General features: G+C 37.4%; 1 protein-coding gene across 1 annotated transcript in view; it reads right to left on the reverse strand.

The window, feature by feature from the left end:
- LOC126168897 (transcription factor IIIB 90 kDa subunit) overlaps nt 1-19,308 on the reverse strand; it is a 372,622-nt gene that overhangs the window by 49,390 nt on the left and 303,924 nt on the right. The window contains exons 7-8 of the mRNA XM_049920596.1: nt 17,577-17,706; nt 4,757-4,865 (exon numbers count right to left, since the gene is read on the reverse strand). Coding sequence (XP_049776553.1) covers nt 4,757-4,865; nt 17,577-17,706 — 239 coding nt within the window. The remainder of the gene's footprint in view (nt 1-4,756; nt 4,866-17,576; nt 17,707-19,308) is intronic.

The raw sequence follows: 19,308 nt of genomic DNA on the forward strand, positions 1-19,308 counted from the left end.
TATTACAGTGTTCATGAAGTTGTCATTGGCTTCCTGTAGTTGTTGGAACCAATGACAGAATTACATCCACAGACACAGCCCCAGATCTATGATATTTCTGAACAAAGGCAAACACTTGATAGTGGCACCCCCCCTGCCCCCCTCAATAATCTGAGACAGGATGTCAAAAATAGAAAATAAAAATAAAATTTAATATGTTCATTTTGCAGTGCACATCTTTCTGAAGAGTTTGATATATAAAACATATGTGTTCGAGGAAATGTAAGACGTGTTATTTGGTCTTACAGGTGCCAAAGTGTGTGCCACACCTCTTCACGCAGCACGTCACTGCATTTCGCTCTGTGGAATTCAAACATACATATTTTGTAACGGAACCCACAAACCTATATTCAGGACAGTGGAAATTACAATGTCCTGTGGTGCCTCTCTTCCTCCCAGTTGGCCAGTTCACATCCTACTCCCCTTAAAAAAAACTCAGAATTAATACTGGGTGGCATTGTTTGTAACCAGAAGAATAAGAATTCTCCAGAAAATTTGCACTCTTTATTGCCTATTAGCTAAAACTTTTTCTTTCATGTGATATAATTAAATATAGGAAACAGAAACCAGTAAAGACAAAAGACAAGACAGTACCTATTCCTTCAGTCCTCAGATCCCAGCATTTTTTTCTCTAATCTTGCTACAGCTTTACAGGTGTGCTTTCCCTTCAATGAAAGAATCTATTACCTCACCAAATTTCGTCAAACATTTTACTACAAGAAAAATTAAAATGTCATTGTGTGATACTGAAAAAGCCATTAATACAAATAGTACCCAAAACTGGTATGTTTCTCGATTTGAATACATGTATTTTGTCACTGTTGGTTAGATAAAAAGAAATAGGGCTTTATAATATTGCAGCAATTCTAACACATGCTACATATGCAATACTGTTTTGGCACAAATGGCCATTTCTGTCTACCTCATTTATGTACATAACATGACAATATAATTCACGAAGTACCAATATCAAAAGCCTGTTAAGTCTACTAAAAGTAAAAAGTTTTATGTTAGGAAATAGTTTCACATTTTATTCATATGCTACAGTTTGTTAAGCATGAGGCTGAAAAGTACTAGCATGAAATTTTGACATAAATTTGGAATCATCATATTCTTCCTCATAATTTTTCGAATGACCCGGTTTCTTCTCCTTCCTCATTCTAACAAACAATCTTGTCATTACTAATTCTGTAACTATTCTTGCCACTGTCAAAACTAATTCCCCTGCTAACCCCACTGACCCCGCCAGATACAGCAGTTTAAATATCCCGCATTTATTCTCTGGTTAGGTGTTGTTATGTGTTCATACAATGCATTTTCCTTGATATCCAAAGAACAGAACTTAAAATGGCCTCTAACTGGGGAGGGTACAACTGGCAGTGTAGTGATCTGGCAAAAATTTTCTGTCAAAATTTCATTTTCTTGGATCTGAGAAGATAATACATAATCTTTCTAACCTGTTATTCCTGTTAGTCATTTATTTCCACTCTGTTAGTCTGAATTTATGGATTTTGCTAATAATTATAACAATAATTATCATTCACACGTTCAATGAACTACATAAACAAACATCAACAGACTATTCACCCATTCAGGTTTATTCGGGTCAGCTCGTAAAGCCCCCTTTTGTCAGTGGGAAAGTTTTTTATTTCTAGATGTGACGGGGATTCCCCTGGCAGAGGCTTCATGTATACTACGCAAACATTCAAAAATCAACTTATGATTCATTCAGAAATTAACCTAGAATGTATTAAAAATATTCAAAAACCAACAGAGATGCGTTTCAAAATCATACGAATAATCGATAGACCAAAGTGCACTGGATGTTAGGTGCTTCGTGAAACAACATTTCTTTCTTCAAGAATATAAATGTGGCACCCCTGAAACTGCCGCCTGAGACAGATACCCCTGTTTACCCTCCCCTGGATCCAAGCCTGTACAGACAACAGTCTACAGAATGCAGGTGTTGCGTTAAAGAGTAGTGACAGAGGCACAGCCCATGCTCGTGCAGCATATCAACGACCGTGCAACTGTCTTTGAGGTTCTTGGTGTATGATCTTCAGGATAGCTTCCTCAGTAGCTGGAGTACAGCGAGTCAATGGATGACCTCTGTTAAGCAATAGTGGAAGGAGAGAACATGTCTTCCAAAGACAAAGCTCCAGATGATGAAACACATTTTTATCCAGTCGACCATCAGAATACTCACAAGTGGCTACACCAGCCCAGTTATCAGATGCACCAAGGACCAGAAGCACATCCACATATTCATCATTTGTGCATGCCATACATCTGCCATACTGTTTTAGAGTAACACAAAAAAATACAATAACTGTATGAATGTACATGTAGTCTGTAATGGGTGCATTACTCCGCTAGCAACTAGTCTCTGTCTGGCAAACAGCGCATACAGTATAACATGTCATTAGTCGCAGTGAGTTGACAGCTTTTGTTCTGCATAACTCATCCCGACACTGCCAATTGTGAAATGTTCATTTTCAGATTTTACTGTTTCCCTAACAGTAATGGACATAATGTTTCTACATTTCTGTTGATAATAGTAATAATAATAATAATAATAATAATAATAATAATAATACATGGAGATACTTACTAAATGGCATGTGTTTACCTGAGTCAATGCTGAAAGGCATAAGTAGTGGTTCCATGGTGCTGACACGTACTAATGGTAACCCAGTTTTGAAATTATTTGGAAAGCACTTTTCTAGCCCTACTGGTGACATAAGGCCCTAATGAAATGTAATGGACCTGAATGTGTCAAGAATAGTAGTTGATACTAATCGATGGGATCATTGGGGGACAGGACACAGAAAACAGACTTGGAATTTAGTAGATGCAGTAGTGCAAAACAATTCATGTCCACAACATGTAAAAGGTTTCTTAAAAAGCTGACCAATGAAAATGATTGTACATCAGTTTCTGTGTTCATAGTATGTAAGTGCAAATGTTTTGTAGAACACACACTGTAACTGCTATATGACAATTAAGATGCTGAATACCATACCAGGCAGACTACATTAAAAAAAAAAAAAAGCCACAACCAACAATCAAATCCTTAACCTCCAGCATTCTGACCCTAAATGCTATCTGCTGCATCATCTACACAGCACTACTGCAACATGCTGATGGAGGTAGTTACCTTACAGGTGATTACGGCATTGCCAGATTGCCAATCTTTAATGTTCATTTACTGTCAGAAATATACGCAGGACAAAATTTTGTGAAGGGCATTTTTGTACTGCTAGTATGTGAGGAATCACACTGTGAAGTCCAAGTGGATGAATTTTTCTTCACCCCGTATACATGCAGAGTCTAAACAGTAACATTTCTAACCTAATGTATTAATGAGAACTAGTTGACTTAAGATGAAACTAAATCAGTTCTGATAAGTTTACGGAAATGATGTACTCCAAATCAAAAATATGTTAAACATTATATAAATATATGGCCGTACTCATTGTCGAATTTTACATAGAACAGCAATAGTAATTACTACAGAGCCCACTGTAACAAAACAGGATTCATGCCAGACACAAAATTTTTACCGCAATTTGAAAGTAATTAACAGAAATAATTAAGACATGGTTACTGATTTACATTTTATAAAATTTTAATACTAAAACTGTGATATTACAGCAGACTATCTGTATCAGAGACATTGCAATTGTATGCGAAGTTAAATTACTTAACCAGTTTTGTGAAAGGATACAAAATTTCAATTTGTAAATTCCATTATCTTCAATGTGAACAATGCATCAAGTGATCATGTTATTGTTATGGTGGTAGCCCAATCATACACCAGTTTTTAGACAGTAAACCTGTGTCAGTTTTATATTTTGTTTCGACTACATCATTTTTTTGGTGTGCTTGTCATACATTGCTTGAAAATTACGTAAGACTGAACCCAGATGATACTTTAAGTGGAGGAACTGCATTCAACCTGAGTTACAGCACTCAAATACATCTTCGATAAACAGCAACTAAAGTAACTGAGTAATTGACATGTAGCCAATAAATCTGTTTACATTTTAACTACCCTCCTTCCTTATTCTATTTATACCCATCATGTCCCCTTACCTACTTTACCCCCAATCACAGTCTTTGCATTTACATTTCTTCCAATCCCAGATATACCTGCTTATTTCTTTGCTATTTATATCAAGCTTAACTCTTCTCTTTGACTTACTGGCTACTAAATGTTTACACTTACGACTTATCTAGTACTTGATTCTTGTATGCTGGTCAAATGATACTATTTATTTCTTGTAGTTTATCTCTCTTTTGAGCCAGTGTTTGGACTGAGCTTCCCTTCAGTTCAGCATCTGTGAATATACTCCTCTTTCCTGTTGCCCATTTGTAACTAGATTAAAACTTCTTTAAAAAATTTAAGAAATTATGAACTTGACCATATTTTTCAGTCTGCTCTTTTATGAGCTCTATTCCAGATGTTCTTGTCCTGAGAGCATAAACAGATGTTCATATTTGTCAGAAATGCTAGTACTATTAGCTTTGATAAGTTTTTATCTGTTGTTACTACATTTTTGTTGTACACACAGTTACATTCTAACTGATCTTTGTAGTTTAGGCAAAATGAAACTTAAATAAGGCTCAGAAGGTACAGATTAATAGCTGTGCTTGTTCAACTCATACAGAAAAATTAAATGTCTGAAAGGTACTCAATCTTAATTTTCATTCTCACCAATTATAACTTTTCTTTTCCGCTTCTTGTTATTTCTTTCATCAAGAAGTTTTTCAATCTCCCGCTGCAGTTCTGTAAAGTCTTTTTCTACACCCTCTTCCTCCAACATCTGTAAACAGATATCTTGTCAGTAAACATAAACTGGAAATAACGGAAAGGAAAATGTTGGATAAATAACTAACTGAAGATAAATTTGAATAAGACTACACAGCTTACATATCAAGAAATGAAAATCATATTTTACAGATTGACTGCAACCTTGTAACATGAACTCAATTCAAGATAATCTCCCTTCCTGTTTTATGCATGGGAACAAAGGGGTATAGTGTTGGGGTAGATTGTGTGGAGTGCCTTTCAACCACAGTGTAAATGCTGATCTGTTGTTTGAACTGAGTGATTGATGTGGTATGATGTTGTTGTGCCTATTGCTTTTCTCTCGCAGACAGGAAGTTACACTCACCTGTTGATCTGCAGTCCCTGGACTATTCAGGTGTCAGACTACTACTCCCCACAGGTGTTTTGTTGCCTAATTGAGAGCTTCATTTAATGAAAAAAAGAGACAGTGGGAAAGTTACAGAACATGATTCGTAGTAAATATGATAAAAAATTGGCATATATATTGCAGTAAAACACACAAATATGAGGCAGCCCTGTCACAAGTTTTCTAGCATGCACTCACAAATCTGAGTGACTTGATTCAAAGCCACCTTGCTGTAGGACAAAGATTTAACACAAGAACAACATTAAAATGCAGTGAAGTTAAATGAGATTACATCCAGTCCCTACAGAGTAAGGAATGGTTGAACAAGAGAGTGACAAGATGCTAGCCATGAGATCCATATAACAGAAACATGAGAAAGGACTGAACAACAAATCTTACCTCATTATGATTATTTTGTCAGGTTGCAATTCTGAGCACTCACTGTGCAAACTGTGTAACTGCTCAGTAGCAACCAACATGATTGCTGCTAGCTTCTGAACATGAATCATCCTGATCTACAAGGATAGCCCTAATATATCGCTGCTCCCACCACAGAGCTTGAATAATAAAATGCGGTAACTTTTGCAATAATATAGTCTGTGAAGTGAAGGTGTCCAAAATCAACATCAGAATGGCTGGAGCATGACTTTTGTTGCTGTTTGTAAACTCAGCCACTGCGCACAGTGTGTGCTCGCCCACAGTTCACAAATAGCTCCCGGCAGCCACCATAACACTGGGAGGGAATGAACTGTTGCTGCAGCCTTGCCCCAGAGGGTGGCTCAGTCTCTTCACCTCTCAGGCTGGGACACCTGTTTGGGCGCTAAGTCTCCAAATGAGGGAAAACTGGTATGCCTACATTAACATGTGGCTTCACCTTATATTCAAATGTAATGTCCAGGAACTGTTAAGGAAATTTGCCATTTTGAACATTTTCTACAATAACTAAATGGATAATGTGAAAATTAACCTGCCTCGTCCACTTTATGGTCCTTCATGTAAACAGTGTTTTTGTGATACTGGTCGGTCAGGGAAAATTACTCTAACTGCATAAAATGATTGATTCTATTTTATGAATTGTTAATTAAAGGTGTGGTTCATGGTGTGGGTTCCTGTAGTCATGTCCTAGTTCATGAACCACGGGCAACGTATGAGTGGCCAAGTAAGTGGTCCCGACAGTCAGGATACCAGTTACTTTGGAATAAGGCTGGGCATCTCGGACATATTCTGAGTCGTGGTCACCTTTGTGCTCATACGGCAAAGACTACCAAATCCACCGGTTAGTCCCTCAGCCGTTAGGGGTAAAACCCAATGGGACTCGGGCCAAGTAAGGCTAGCAACCTGCTTCCCTGGTACTTTAAATATGATGCTGGCAACAATCAGAGCAAAATGCCTCGGACCTTTGGAGGTGAAGGAGTCCCACCTCTAACTGACAAACCAGGGACTCCTAAGATACGACTTGGCAAACAAAGGGTAATGAGAAGGGGAGCTATTAATATCAATGGAGGCTACTCTGGGAAGAAGGTAGAGCTGGCAGAGGCTGCAAGTAAGATGGGGCTGGACGTTTTAGCTGTTAGTGACATTCGGGTAAGGGATGAGAAAGAAGAGGAAATGGGAGAATACAAGGTCTACCTGTCAGGAGTCAAAGCAGGAATAGCACAACGGGGTGTAGGGCTTTACATCAGGAAAGAAATGGAACCCAGCGTAGTTCCAATAAGGTATGTAAACGAACGACTGATGTGGATAGATTTGACAGTGTCTAGCAAGAAAATTAGGATTGTGTCAGTATATTCGCATTGTGAAGGGACAGATCAAGATAAGATGGATAGTTTTTATGAGGCACTCAGTGATGTAGTTGTTAGAGTAAAGGACAAGGATAGTGTTCTGCTCATGGGTGATTTTAACGCCAGGATTGGAAATCGAACAGAAGGATATGAAAAGGTTATGGGTAAATTTGGAGAGGATATGGAGGCCAACAGGAACGGGAAACAACTCTTGGATTTCTGTGCCAGTATGGGCTTAGTACTCACAAACTCCTTTTTTAAACATAAGAACATTCACCGGTATACTTGGGAAGGCAGGGGAACCAGATCTGTCATTGACTATATAATAACAGATCAGGAATTCAGGAAGGCTGTGAGGGACACACATGTATTCAGGGGATTCTTTGATGACACTGATCATTATTTAATCTGCAGTGAAATTGGAATTGTGAGGCCGAAAGTGCAGGAGGTCTGGTCCATATGTAGGAGGATAAGAATGGAGAAACTTCAGGATAAGGAAATCAGGCACAAGTACATAACAGCGATCTCAGAAAGGTACCAGTTAGTTGAATGTAATCAATTACAGTCATTGGAAAAGGAATGGACAAGGTACAGGGACACAGTACTAGAAGTGGCTAAAGAATGTCTTGGAACAGTAGTGTGTAAAAGTAGGATGAAGCAAACAGCTTGGTGGAATGATACAGACAAGGCAGCCTGTAAAAGGAAAAAGAAGGCGTATCAAAAATGGCTACATACCACAACCCAGGTAGACAGAGAAAGTTATGTTGAAGAAAGAAACAAAGCCAAACAGATAATTGCAGCATCCAAGAAGAAATCGTGGGAAGACTTTGGAAACAGGTTGGAGACTATGGGTCAAGCTGCTGGAAAACCATTCTGGAGTGTAATTAGCAGTCTTCGAAAGGGAGGTAAGAAGGAAATGACAAGTATTTTGGACAGGTCAGGAAAACTGCTGGTGAATCCTGTGGATGCCTTGAGCAGATGGAGGGAGTATTTTGAAGAGTTGCTCAATGTAGGTGAAAATGCGATCAGTAATGTTTCAGATTCCGAGGTAGAATGGGATAGGAATGATGATGGAAATAGGATCACATTTGAGGAAATGGTAAAAATGGTCAATAGATTGCAGTGCAATAAAGCGGCTGGGGTGGATGAAATTAAGTCGGAACTCATCAAATACAGTGGAATGTCAGGTCTTAAATGGCTACACAGGATAATTGAAACGGCCTGGGAGTCGGGACAGGTTCCATCAGACTGGACAAAAGCAGTAATCACACCAATCTTTAAACATGGAAACAGAAAAGATTGTAACAACTACAGAGGTATCTCTTTAATCAGCGTTGTGGGTAAAATCTTCTCAGGTATTGTTGAAAGGAAAGTGCGAGTATTAGTTGAGGACCAATTAGATGAAAATCAGTGTGGGTTTAGGCCTCTTAGAAGTTGTCCGGACCAGATCTTTAGCTTACGGCAAATAATGGAGAAGTGTTATGAGTGGAACAGGGAATTGTATCTATGCTTTATAGATCTAGAAAAGGCATATGACCGGGTTCCTAGGAGGAAGTTATTGTCTGTTCTATGAGATTATGAAATAGGAGGCAAACTTTTGCAAGCAATTAAAGGTCTTTACATGATTAGTCAGGCAGCAGTTAGAGTTGACGGTAAATTGAGTTCATGGTTCAGAGTAGTTTCAGGGGTAAGACAAGGCTGCAACCTGTCTCCACTGTTGTTCATATTATTTATGGATCATATGTTGAAAACAATGGACTGGCTGGGTGAGATTAAGATATGTGAACACAAAATAAGCAGTATTGCATATGCGGATGACTTAGTTGTGATGGCAGATTCGATTGAAAGTTTGCAAAGTAATATTTCAGAGCTAGATCAGAAATGTAAGGACTATGGTATGAAGATTAGCATCTCCAAAACGAAAGTAATGTCAGTGGGAAAGAAATATAAACGGATTGAGTGCCAAACAGGAGGAACAAAGTTAGAACAGGTGGACGGTTTCAAGTACTTAGGATGCATATTCTCACAGGATGGCAACATAGTGAAAGAACTGGAAGCGAGGTGTAGCAAAGCTAATGCAGTGAGCGCTCTGCTACGATCTACTCTCTTCTGCAAGAAGGAAGTCAGTACCAAGACTAAGTTATCTGTGCACCGTTCAATCTTTCGACCAACTTTGTTGTATGGGAGCGAAAGCTGGGTGGATTCAGGTTACCTTATCAACAAGATTGAGGTTACGGATATGAAAGTAGCTAGGATGATTGCAGGTACTAGTAGATGGGAACAATGGCAGGAGGGTGTCCACAATGAGGAAATCAAAGAAAAACTGGGAATGAACTCTATAGATGTAGCAGTCAGGGCGAACAGGCTTAGATGGTGGGGCCATGTTACATGCATGGGAGAAGCAAGGTTACCCAAGAGACTCATGGATTCAGCAGTAGAGGGTAGGAGGAGTCGGGGCAGACCGAGGAGAAGGTACCTGGATTCGGTTAAGAATGATTTTGAAGTAATAGGTTTAACATCAGAAGAGGCACCAATGTTAGCACTGAATAGGGGATCATGGAGGAACTGTATAAGGGGGGCTATGCACCAGACTGAACGCTGAAAGGCATAATCAGTCTTAAATGATGATGATGATGATGATGATGATTAATTAAAGGTCTGTCTGGTCTCAGCTTTTTATCAATGAGTTTGAAATTTTGTAGGCAGTTTGAATCTGTGGTAAGAATTATCAAATTAATTTTATTCGGCTCTCTTTTTTTGTGACAGGAACTGGCCAGTACAGTTCTTGTGGCCGTGCTCTGGGCACTGTATTCCCTCAAAAAGCCTCTGTGTTACAATAGCTTTTAATAACAATAACAAAAATAATATTTGTAAGATTCAATACAAATGCAGTGAATTAAAGCATTCCAGTGACAGATTGGAGGAAATGCCACAGAGGGAGCTTGTCAAGCCTTTTCATGACTAACAGACTAAATGTTGGGACAATGTAAAAATAATAAACTTTTAATAAGTTTCAACTCAGGGTAGCAAAATTAAAAACAAAGCCCCTGAACTGTATCAAAATCTGAACTCTTTAAAGGAAAATAATGGATCCCACCCCCCCCCCCCACTTCACTTCCCCTTTCTTGGTTTCTTATCATCAGTATATAGAGCTGACACATATAATGTTGACTAAATATCCTAGTACAAAGGGTAGGGGGAGGATGGAGCATAGGCATTCCTTCATACTTACTATTCCTACTTCTATAATCATCTTGGTTGAGGTGATTGGAAAGCCAGACGCTCTGAATTATTTCCTCTCTTTTAGTACCATGAGCATCAGTATGCTACAACCACAGTATGCATACACAATTTTCATTCTGTAGTACCCTGACCATTTTGCTCAGTTTCTACATTTCACGATTAGCAACAGCAAAGCAATACCTGGCTATTTTTCCTACAAGATCTGCATTTAGTCTCATATTCACATAGAGTCTTCAAGCACAACATTCCATTGTTTTCTGAGAATGGTGTTAAAATTGGATCACTTTTATTGCCCAAACAGGTTTGCAGCTCTCTCTGAAGACCATGTAGTTAAATCTTCCACTAACAATTAAACAGCTTTGAAATGCACTTCCTTCAACATTTCTGCAATTCTTTATAGTAATTTTATATTCTCATGCAAGATTTTCCAGTACAATATAATTCATTGCAAGAGAGAAGTTTCCATCTACAATTAATTGGAAAAATAAAGGAGAATTGTTCAGATGGCTTGGATGCACAAGTAAAAATACTGCCATGTGCATGAGGTACATCCACATAACCTATACCCCTATCTTTCCTAGCATTTATCCAATCATAAGGGGCCTCCAGTTTCCATGATGTGACATGTTTATTTTATTTTAACTGCATGGCTAGATGTCCTCCCTGCACTACTGCTGGGTACATCATCTGCGTGTGAATCGTGTAGTCTTTGTTTTGTGTGCTATCATAGAGATTATATCTGGGCCCAGCTCACCTCCTTGTCTTATAAAAGTGTGCTCTGTGAGCTAAATGATCAGGGAGCCCCCCTAGAACCTCTATCCCACTCTTATACAGTCTGTTCAGAAGATACACTGAAAGCATTCTCACTACTTTCAGAACACACTGGATGCATTCCAAAAGCTTTTTCTTTTTCATTTTAACAACAAATTTTCCATTTTTGTTACATTATGATCAGAAATAAAAGGATTAGGGCAATAACACATGATGTGCCCCTGGAAAAGAACATCGAGGAAAAAGTTTAAAATTGTGTGAGCATGTATGAGGACAATGTGGGGACATAGGAAGATGCACGAGATGAAGATGTGGGCTAGGAGATCAAGAAGAACGCCAAGTGGAAAGTGGCGTATGTCTAAAAGGAGTGGAAGAAAGCCTCCAGAAAAGTAAAAAAGACTGTAGCAGAGTAGCAAGAGACAACAAGCTGGTGGCAAGAAACAATACACGATGATGCAGAAGATGATGATGACTGTAACAATATATTTACAAAAAAGTGTAAAATGTAAATACCTACCCAGCACTAAGTTAAAAACTGTAATGAGAGTACACCAGAACAGAAAAATGCATCTCAATTATTGAACAAAACAATTTTTTAATAGGTGGGAGTTTCAAAGAAGCATGACCACTAATGCATTTATCTGATATTATATGTGGTTATGACTCAAGCATTTTCTTTAGTCACTTGTGTATCTGATTGTGTGTATGTACTTCCAATTTCCTTACAGGGAAATCTGGTTCCATGATTTGTAGGATCATATTAATTTACAATGATATCATATTAAAATCATTCAAAACAAATAGTATGACAGATTCCTTTGCCTTTGGCATGTGCATTTAAATGTTTGCTTCATAAGTTCTAAACTGTAAAACTCAGCACTTCATAAAATGAAAAAATTTAGTATTCTGTGGATATAGTACCAACCAGTCACAGCTGGAATTAGTCAATTTGTACCAACAGCTGAGTGCAACACTTTGTAGGGATATCAAATGGAATAATATTATTGTCTCAGTTGTAAGTAAAGCAGGTGCCAGACACATAAAAGATTACCAGTACTGCAGTCGAAAAGTTATTTTTTTATATGAGAGCCACTAGTTAAGTTAAGTGTTTGGACTTTTCAAAAAACTGACCAAATCTCTATCAAGTCCAAATCTTATGCAGTTGAAGTGAAATATTATGTAGATGTTGTGAACCATTACGACTGGTGTACAACCATGTAATGCATCCTTTAATGGAAGACAATTACTGCAGAATGTGGTAGGTTTAAGGAACTGCTTCAAGAAGTTATTCACCTGATCATTCTGGTCACTGTTCCAGTATCACCAGCATCCTCTGAGAGGTCATTAGGTGCCTTGTAAAGACTTAAAGCTTGTCTCAGGTTGACAATGAGACAGTCGAGATTCACCCATCTACTACTTCTTCATGTTAATCAAGACAGAACTGGAAAAATTAATATCATGGATCTCATAAAAGAATTTGTTTCCCAAACTGGAAAATGACATAATAATATGTAATTTTAAAGATTTAAGAAAAACAATGCCTTCTCCTTTTTCAAAGAAACAAAGACTTTTTTGGTCTTCAGTTCAAAGACTGGCTCAATGCAGCTCTCCCCGCTAGTCTATCCTGTGCAATCCTCTTCATCTCTCTGGAACTACTGCAAACCACATTCATTTGAAGATGCTTACTGTAGTCAAACCACAATCTCCCTCTACAATTTTTATTCCCCACACTTACTTCCATTACCAAACTGATTAATTCCCTGATGCCTCAGAATCTGTTCTATCAGCTGATTCCTTCTTTTAATAAATTTGTGCCATAAATTTCTTTTTCGTCATTTTAGTTTGCTGCTTCCTTATTAATTATTCAATTTACCCATCTAATTTTCAATATTCTTTTCTAGCACTATATTTCAAAAGCTTATGTTCTTTTCTTCTCTGGACTGCTTGTTGTCCACATTTCCCTCCCAAACAAGGTTACTACTCTCATTACATTACAGAAAATACTTCGTAACATGCAAATTTTTATTCTGTTTCAACAAATAACTCTTTTTCAAAAACACTTATGTTACTATTGTCAGTTTTCACTTCATATCACTCTATTTCAGCCACCATCAGTTATTTTGCTGCCCAAATAGCAAAACTCATTGACTGATCTATAGTGTGCCATTTTTGTATCTATTTCTACCAGCATTACCTAGTTTATTTCAACTACATTTCATTATCCTTGTTATACTTTTATTGATTCTTATCTTATAGCATCTTTTCAGGACACTGTCCATCCCAATCAACCGCTCTTCCTTTCCTGCCTCTGACAGAATTAGAATTTTTATTTCTTCTGCCTGAACTTTAATTCCCTTTCCCAACTTCTCTTTGATTTTCTTTACTGCTTGCTCACTGCAAAGATTTAATAACATTGGGGAGAGACCATAGCCCTGTCTCATTTCCTTCTCAATTACTGCTGCCCTTACATGCCCTTTGATGCTTATAACTGCAATATGTACAAGTTGCAAGATAACTTTTCTCTCCTCTTACTGTACCCCATCTATCTTCATAATTTCAAAAAGTGTATTCCAGTCAACATTGTTAAACAGCTTTCTCTAAATTTACAAATGTTAGAAACATATGTCTACCTTTCTTCAACCTATATTCTAGGGTAAGTCATAGGGTCACTATTGCCTCATGTGTGCCTAGATTTCTCCAAAAATCAAATTGATCTACCCTATGGTCAGCTTCTATAGCATTTGCTTTCTTCTGTAAATAATTAGTAATAGTATTTTTCAACCATGACTTATTAAATTGGTGGTTTGGTGATATTCATACCTGTAAGCACCTGCCTTCTTTGGTATAGAAGTTGTTATATTCTTTGTGAAATCTGAGGATATTTTATCTGTCTGGTATAGAATCTTGCTTACAAGGTGGAACAGTTAGTCATGCCTGCCTCTCCCAAAGTTCTCAACAATGCTGATGGAGTGTTGTCTACTGCGGCAGGCATCTTTAAACTTGTTTTTAAAGGCTCTGTCAAATTCTTTCCACAATATCACATTCTCATTTCATCTTCATTTACTGCCTCCTCGCTTTCTGTAATAAAATCTTCATATCTGTTTCCCTTACTAGACACTCTGTGTATTCTTTCCACCTTTCACAGCCTTCCCTTCTCTGCTCAGTACAAGCTTGCTATCTGAGCTCTTAATATTCGTAAAGGTGCATCTCTTTTTTCCAAAGGTCTCTTTAATTTTCCTTTATGCTGCAGTTATCTTTCCCATAGTCACACATGCTTCTACAGCCTTGGATTTCTTGTTCAATCATCTCTGCTTAATCGGTTTCAACTTTCTGTCAGTCTCGGTATTTATACTCCTGGATTCTCCTTTGCTGGCTTCTTTTGTTGCATTTCTATATATTGTTCTTTTGTCAAATACATTATCCAAGAACTTCTACTGTGCCTTGTCTTTTTGCCTTTTTGATCCTATGCTGACTTCACTGTCTCAACTCTCACTGCAACCAATTTATCCTCTGTTGTGTTCCTTAGCTCTATTTCAGTCAGTCGTTGCCTAAAACTCCCTTTGAAATTCTCAGAAACTGGTAGTTCTTTCAACTTATCTAGGTCCCAATTCATTAATTTCCAACAATTCTGCAACTTATTCAGTTATAGTCTACAGGAATAACCAACAAAATTGTGACCAGAAGCCATATGTGCACCTGTGCAAGAAATTATATTTTTCTTCCTTTCATTAACATGAGAAAAACAGTTCTCGTAAAATAGTAACTGTAGTAGTAGTAGTAGTAGTAGTAGTAATAGCAGCAATGAGGTCTATCCATAGAACTCAATGCCTAACACACTTAGTAATGAAGCAAGCTGGGATAATTTTAATTCCCCTCTTGTTCTGCCATCTGCCTCCTTAAGTTCGTTTTGTTACTTCGAACTATTTATCACTAACATACGTGAGCATAATCTGCATTTTCATAAAAGAGAAAGATTGGCCCTCAGTTTTAAAAGAATATAACACTGGATCTAATTTTGTTCTTAGTTTTATGTATGTAATTGATTTTATAATTTATTTTGGTTATTCCTAGTTAGTAACTTACATTATATGGTGAAATCAGTAATTGTTTTGAAACTCAAATTCTACTGTTGACTTATAAACAAGTAATTCTGTAATAATCGTAAACATTTCAAAGACAAACTAAAAGTAATCTTAAAGTATCTATTTAGCTCTATTTGAAAACATGTTAGCAAAGGCTGGCCCTTCATGAATTCCTAAGTAATTAAACAGTTTTGTCAAAAGTATTGTTTGAGTAACTATATTTGTTAATTTCACGATTTAAACAAATAATTTGGCATAATTTCTGTTAAAAAGACGCAATTTTTTGATGTATTCAGATAATTTCATGAGTTAAGTTTTAATTGTAATTTCTGTAAATTTAATTTCAAACAACGAGTACTTTCAGTACCGATTATTGCGATGATATATAAGGGCCCAATTTTTGGTCACGAGACAGTCAGTCCACGGTCAAGTTTCAGACAAGTAACCACTGTTGGTTAGAAGAACAACAATGCTTCAAATTAACTGTGGAATAAGTGTTAAACAATTAGGCTGCATGTAGCTCCATACGTACGTGATCATTCTTCAAGAACTGTGAACTTTGTCGTTAGGTTTTACTGCTCGTAGATATTCAATAAGAAACTACTGTAGGAGTATTTGGAGTTTCACCCGCTAACTACTGATGAGGCTTATCGAAGATTAAATAATAGTGCACTGGCCATATAACTGTGCAATATTGGGGGTTGTGAACAGTGAAACTAAAGTACTATGAAACACAACTGTGCACCTGTCGGCTACATAACTTGCAATAGTCAGTGTCAGACTCCACAACCCATTTTTTCAGCCAGTGTAGCAATGCAGTACATCAATACTGAGGACAACAAGCAACAAATGAAGAAATGTAAAGCAGGTGGAACCACCACAACTTTCCCATATTATTGGGTTTTCCATGACTTCTGTTAATTGCTTAAGGCAAATGCCAGGATGAATCCTGGGCATGGCAAATTTTCTTCCCCATCCATCCCTAATGAAGCTTATGCTGTGTCCCTAATGACCTCATTATCAATGGGACATAATCACTAAACTTCAAATTGCTGGTAGTTATGTGTGTTCAATGGTTTCACTGAAAGATATATGTTTAATTCACATTACACAAAATCAGCGAATATTTATCATTGATCATTGTCCTTTTCCCCACCCTCTTTCCCATTGTCCTCTTCCCCTATCCCTCCCCCCCCCCTCCCCCAAAAAAAGAAATCACTGAATAAATTTCCTTGCCCTCCCCCCCTCCCAAAAAAAGAAAGAATAGTTTGTATGCCAGTGCTGCTGTAACTGTTCCTGTATCAGCAGCTGGTCATTTGACATTCTTCTCTCTACTTGCATCATGCAATATCTGCAGCTTACTTTCCTTATGAGCTGACTTCCTACTAGGAGAAAAGTAGTTACTATGAAAAAAGCCACTGCTACCCCTCTTTTACTATTTCCTGTTGTTTGTATCTAATATTTCGGACCAAGAATTTACATAACTTTATACAGAACACTATCAGCTGCCTATATATTGGTGAAATCAATATATGTTTGATACAGTAAAAATAAATCCAAATATCAACTACTAGCTTCAAATCCTGAATGACTGTACATGGCCCCCTATCATGGCTGATTGAGAGAACGTCAATGAATTCATGCTCATGTAAGATGGAGAACAGCCACTCAACATGCTTTCTGTGCATCCCTGAATGAAAAGCTTCCAAGACATTGGTTGCGATAACAATGATATTATGAGTAGCTTGCCAGAAGTCCTGGGCTCATGCCTTGCAACTTATTTTTGGGGGTTCAAAACAAGACGTATACCAAGCAAAACTGCATATATTACATGAACTGGAGGTTCATCCATGGGAAGTTACATGAGACATAGCACATTATTTCTTGTAAGAAAATATTTGTTTCATTTCTGTCCATTCAATACCAATGACATCTACACCAAAATTTAAGTTATGAAACCTACTTTACTTATTTCATAATGCACATATACATTAACTTCTGTTACACTCACTTAGATAATAAAGTTGTAGTAGCAAGATTTTAATGTCAAGTCCAGTTACAAACAAACTGCTTATAATGATTCTTTACTTAAAGTATTATTTGATCTCTTTCTAATTCTGCCTCGTTTTATTGAGAAATGTAAGCTTCTCCAAATAGAAAATAGTCTAAATGTGTTTCATTTCCATAACACCTGTACATTAACAGGTGACATGGGCACACAAAAAGTACCAAAGAGTAAAGTACAAGATAATAAATAAGTGAACAAAAGATTTGTTAATTGTGAAAAGAAATGTAAATATGACTGACTTAGCAGAATGCAACAAGGATATTCACTTTTTGAAAAAGATACAAAATAGAGTTTCAGAACTGTAATGACAATGCCAATAATTTTATGATAATTTTGTTCATTAAGCAAGTCATTAACATATTCACTGAGCTCTCATTTTACTTTAGTTACTTACCTTTAATCTTTCTTTATCTTTCTTCCGAGCTGCCTTAAATGATGGTGGATCTTGTTCCTCTTCTAAATCAATTGTCATAAATTCTTCAAGAGTCAGCGCACTTGAAGGTGTTTCACCAAACTCTATTAATCTGTAAGTATAGTAGGCATCAAAATTTATATTTGCAAATAATTATGAAACAGTTACATCAAAACAACTTTTCACTTCATTTCACTTGAATTTAAACAATCAAAATCAATTTTACTACACATTTCAAAGCAGTTAAATTCAAATATTGGAACATGTTCAGTTTTAACATACAAAAAGAAGTGGCATAGTTAACTTCTACATTTTGAAAAGCATAAACATCACATAAAACAGAGAATATTATAATTTTTTTATTCGTGAAAGATCCCAAATGCTGTATTTTTCATTTACTTTTACAGACCACACTGCTGTTATTGCAGAGATTTGCACCAATGCTTTCTTTAACAGTTCAGTAGTTCAAAAACTACAAACTGCGGCTCTGGGGTTCGGGTATCTCCTGAGAAGAGATTCACACTGGTCTGATAAGGTGACCACATGAGCCCACTAACGTCACCAAACAAAGAAATAAGATGAGTGGTAACGCTTCTCTAAAAATGAAAGTGAACTATGAGAAGTGTAATCTGTGCCCTCCATTTAGTTTAAGTCACATACATTTTCAAGATCAACCAACTTGGGTAAAAAGATCTTAGAATGGCACAATTATTAATTCAAAGTCCCAGTTGCCTTCCTCAAAAAATATGGACCCAACACACCAAAGCAGTTACTATGAAACTATGATATAGTTGGTAAGAGAATTACACCTTTGGAAATTTTCCCTCCTTGCGATGTTGTCTCTTATAAGACTTTAATGTTGTCTGAGACTGTGGGGTCATATTCTGCCTCCACAGCACATCTGTTTCTGTAGATAAACATTTGTGTATTTATTCAAGATGTATTTCAAACTCCAAACATATTACCTCATTCCTCTTAGTCCTTACCAAACACACAACTGCTTGTCCTATGAGGAGAAGGTATGTAAAGAAATGCATGGTACAGCCATGGGCACTGGCCTGACACCATCCAATACCAATGTTTTTATGGGCCATTTATAGGAAACCTTCCCAACCTCCCAAAACCCCAAAGCCTTTGTCTGGTTCAGGTTCACTGATATCTTCATTATCTGGGTTCAGGGCCAAAGCACCCTATCCTCATTTCTCCACAACCTTAACACCTTCTCTCCCTTCTGTTTCACCTGGTTCTCTTCAACCCAATATGCCATCTTCCTGGACACTGACCTCCACCTCTCTGATGGCTCCATTCACATCTCTGTCCACATTATACCCACAAACCACCACTGGTACATGCATGTTGACAGTTATCATTCCTTACACACCAAAAAATCACTCCTATACAGCTTGGCCATCCATGGACAGTGTATCAGCAGTGACGATAACTCCCCTTGCTGAAGGTCTGATGAGGTCCTTCACAGACAGGCACTAATGCCCAAACATACTCCACAAACATATTTCTCATGCCATGTCCTCACAGCCTGATCATGCTCCTCACCACCCACAAGAATAAGTCATATAAGAGCACCCATCTTATCACTAAATGTTGTCCTGGACTGGAGCAACTGAACCACATCCTTTGCCAGGTCTCTGTTTATCATGATGCCTGGAAATGAGGGACATCTTATCCAAGATCATCCACCCCCCCCCCCTTAAGT

The sequence above is a fragment of the Schistocerca cancellata genome, chromosome 1 (assembly GCF_023864275.1).
Source record: "Schistocerca cancellata isolate TAMUIC-IGC-003103 chromosome 1, iqSchCanc2.1, whole genome shotgun sequence".
Classification (NCBI taxonomy): Eukaryota; Metazoa; Arthropoda; class Insecta; order Orthoptera; family Acrididae; genus Schistocerca; species Schistocerca cancellata.